The following is a 4,298-nucleotide window of genomic DNA, read 5'->3' as shown; positions in this document are numbered from 1 at the left end:
GTCTGATGTGCTCTAATGTCCCACAATAAATACTGTCCAAACGTTCATACCCATTCCCTTAAGGCCATGTTAACACAAGTTTTACAGTCATTGAAAACAGTTTTTTAAAACAAGATTTGCTACTTATTACACAAGTGGTCATTTTATATTGTTAATATTACATAATTAAAAACCCGTTTTTGAAAATGGAAGTGCTGGTTGGTATTGGATATTTCAGATCAGATTGCAGACTATTCCATGCTTTGGCGCCCATGAACAAGAAATAACGTCTTTCAGCTTCAGTTCTATGTTTAAAATTCAATGCTATATTACCGTGTGAGCTACCTTATTATGAGTGTCATGTTTGTTTCCTATAAGAGTATAAATGTATCATTTAGGCATTAAGGAACAAGCCCGGCTAGGCATTTCAAGACAGTGATACATAAGTTGTCATGTCTACGATCACTTGGGCGCTTCCAGCCAAGCCAGTCCCTGATAAATGAAGAAGGTGTGCGAACAGGAACCTTAAGGATAGCTCTCCCAGCCCGATTTTGAAGACGTTCTATCCTTTTCTGGAGTGTAAAATTGCAGATACCCCATACAATATCCCAATAACTGAGTCTGGGAAGCACAAGAGCTGTATAGATATTGTGTTTAAATTGTCAAGTGACCGTCACTCTCTGACTCTATACAGGAGACCAATATATTTTGAGATATTGCAACAAATTTGGTTTATGCGAGGCTCCCAACACATTTTGTGATCCAGAGTGAGGGAGGCCTAAGTATTTACATTTACTTACATTTTCCAAAGCATCACTATTCAAAAATAAACTAAGATAATCAGATTTACCTATATTACGACTTGAGCTGAAGAGCATGGTTTTTTTTGCATTTAAAGTGAGTTTATTTCATTACATCCACATTAGCTCACAAAGTCGCCCTACCTGCTTTACCACCGGACTATACTTACCGTTTGGTGAGCAAATGACTCCTGCATCTTCACTGTGGTCACAGTTGTTTACTCCCCATCCATTATGACGGTATTCATCTAAATAATTGTCTAATCCTGAACAGCTTACATCATCCAGCCAGATTTCTCCTACCCCTGCTCCAAAGTTAGCATTCCCAACAGATTGTGCAACACTACACGGAAATCCAAGTTGACGACAAACTACCATTGCATCATCGTTACCCCATGATTCATCACGTATCATTGTAAAATACTTCCACTCTACCTGCACTTGAATTTCAGCCACCGACAAGACGTACTGATGAGGTTCAAAATAAGACATGTAAGGAGCAAGGAAATTTTTGTTGGGGTGGGAGTGAAAGGACTGAAGTTTCCATACTCTATCGAGTGTCATCATCAGATCAATTAAATAAACTAAGATAAAAAGATATTGGGTATTGTAAATAATTTTAGAGCTGGCCTGTCAAATGTATTAAATCCTATTAATCCTTATAACAAGGGCTTCCACCTGGTGGTGGCCAAATTTGAAAGTTTATATCTAATTTGGTGCTTTTAAAATTTGGGCTGCTTTGAGAATGTGACATACATCAAACAAGAGCTGATGACTTATACTGTCGCAAGAAGTAAAGATGGTTCTTGAATTCTATTTTGTTCTTTTTCCCAAAATTGAGAGTAGGTCAGTTTTGGAAAGTTGCAGATTCTTTTGTGACGGATATTTGAATTCAATGAATAATTTCCTGCAATTTCATAAATTTCATACATTTCGAAACCTATGACAATGTTGTAGGAATTAGCATGAGCCAAATTAATAATTAGTACATACCAAGGTTGCAAATGACGCCGGCATCCTCACTGTGGTCACAGTTGTTTTTCCCCATGTATTATGATGACATTCATCTAATCCATTTTCAAATCCTAAACAACGTACATCATCCAGCCATATTTCTCCGATTACAACCCCAAACTGAGCATTCCCAAAGGCATTACCAGGTGGAAAGCCAAGTTGACGACAAACTACAATTGCATCATTATTATCCCAGAAGTCATCACACACAGTACCCCAAGAACTATTGTAAAACACTCTGCCTTCACCTGAATTTTTGCCACCGACAAGACGGACTGAATCAGCTTGAAAGTAACACATTTAACTTAGAAAACAAGTTTCTTTTGTAATTCATAATGTACCCTACAATAGGGCTATCAGGCAACGTTTGGTTCACAATAAGGACACGTCAATCAGATTCACTATTTATAGTAGGAGATACTAAATTTCTTGGCATCGTAATAGATGACGACCTGTCGTGAAAATTACACACATGACATATGACACAAATTGTCTTGGAATATTATGGCATCATCATAAAGGTTAGAGGTACCATTTCTAAAAAACAAAACGATTCCCAAATCCATACATTTTTGATAATGCCAAAGAAAACTATCAGACACGTTTGTTTGATGGGATCATTTATTAGTTTTTCAAACAAAACATGCACAGCAAAATTTTAGGCTTAAACAGCTAAATGTGATATCATGCTAATGTTTACAGATGCTTTTGAGTTATTCTCAACTTACTATCCCCTGTTTTACAAAATTATTAACTTTTATAGCATTTTTTAAAGCTTTTTTGGATATAAAATGTATCTATTAATGACAAAATTGGTGGCGCTATTTAGTTATTACTCTTTCAAGCTTTTAATACAAATGATTCCTTTTATTGTTTGATAAAATATGTTTATAACATTTCCTTGTTGCTTGTTTCAACTATTCCAGCTGTTTTAATGGCAGTATTAATCACTTCCCCTTTGCAAATAAAGAAATATGCTTTAGGATAAATAGCGCCATCTATAGTTTGCATTTAGTTAATAATGAAGCCAATTCTATATACATCAAACAACCGTGCAGAACATTCACCAATCCAGCTTATAGCTTGCCCACACATCAAACTATTTAATGATATCAGGACCCTTAAAATACAGGACCAAATCATTGTAGGTGTTACGAACATAAAATCAAGAAATGAAAGGGTATAGCAAGGGCTTCCACTTCATGTTACCAACTCTTTAAATTTGAGCTGCTGTGCGGATGTGACATACATCAAATGAGAGCTTATAAGTTTGGGACTTTGGAATCAATTCAGTGTTGTTATTTCAATTTATTTTGCAGGAAGTAAGGGTGGTTCTTGAATATTTTTTTTTCCTTTTCCTAAACTAGTTTTAGAAAGTTGCATATTCTTTTGTGAGAGATAATTGAATTCAATGAACAAATTTTTTTCATAAATTTCATACATGACCCCAATTAATAATTAGTACGTACATAGGTTGCATATATGACTCCTGCATCTTCACTGTGGTCACAGTTGTTTATTCCCCATCCATTATGATGGCATTCATCTAATCCTTTTTCTATTCCTGAACAGCTTACATCACCCAGCCATATTTCTTCAGTTCCCATTCCAAACTGAACATTCCTAACAGCTTCTCCATCACCTGATGTAAAGCCTAGCTGACGACAAACTACCATTGCAGCATTATTATCCCATGAATCATCACACACTGTTCCACGAGAACCATTGTAGAATACTTCCACTCTGCCTTCACTTGAAATTCTGCCACCGACAAGACGTACTGAAACAGGTTGAAAGATCGTTAATTAAATGTGGTTATCAGGAAAATATCGGGGTCACTATAAGGACCTGTCAATCAAATTCATTATTTGTAATATGAAATACTAAATCACGAAATGCAAAGGGCTAATATTATACACGCATGCGAAGCATGGACGGGTATGTTCCCATCCTGTGGTTTCGTATATGGTCCTGTGTCACAACCTGGGGTACCTTTGTGTTACATAGTAAAAATATTAAATGGTTCAAACATTATACCTACACATCTCATTTGAAATGGTTCATCCTCCTGAGCATTTTGACACCTTTTTAATGGAAATCGGTTAAAAAATGAGAGAGTGAGGGCAAAAACAATCACAAAGTAGGGAGGATGTAACCCACCTCTTTTTACAATCATTTTGAGTAAGTATTGTTTTTTTAAATGAACTTCTATATTTATTTACTTGGTTTAGATGCCTAGGAGTCCATTTGGACATTTTTACTAGATTCAAGTTTTTAATGGGGGTTTTAAATCAAATTTAAGATATGAATCCCTCCCCCTAATCCTCCTCCCCCTAATCCTCAGCCACCCTTGGCACATTTCATGGCAAACGCCATAAGAAAATATTTCAAAAATATTTTAAAACAGGATAAACACATGAGTAATCTAGATTACTATTTAATATTAATATTAAATTAGCCTCAATTTAAGACCTAATTGAATCTTCTAAGTGAAGGAATACTCAA

At 35.6% G+C, this 4,298-nt stretch overlaps 1 protein-coding gene across 1 annotated transcript; it reads right to left on the bottom strand.

The window, feature by feature from the left end:
* Positions 1-380: 380 nt before the first annotated feature.
* LOC140168843 (scavenger receptor cysteine-rich domain-containing protein DMBT1-like) lies at positions 381-3,969 on the bottom strand. The gene is made up of 5 exons (XM_072192215.1): positions 3,954-3,969; positions 3,259-3,573; positions 1,773-2,068; positions 950-1,247; positions 381-616 (listed from the first exon to the last, which is right to left on the bottom strand). Exons 1-5 carry the CDS (start codon positions 3,967-3,969, stop codon positions 381-383), a joined length of 1,161 nt encoding a protein of 386 aa, XP_072048316.1.
* Positions 3,970-4,298: the final 329 nt, after the last annotated feature.

The sequence above is a fragment of the Amphiura filiformis genome, chromosome 1, assembly GCF_039555335.1.
Source record: "Amphiura filiformis chromosome 1, Afil_fr2py, whole genome shotgun sequence".
NCBI lineage: Eukaryota > Metazoa > Echinodermata > Ophiuroidea > Amphilepidida > Amphiuridae > Amphiura > Amphiura filiformis.
The sequence above is the reverse complement of the archived record's forward strand: the minus strand, read 5'-3'. Positions and strand labels throughout refer to the sequence as shown.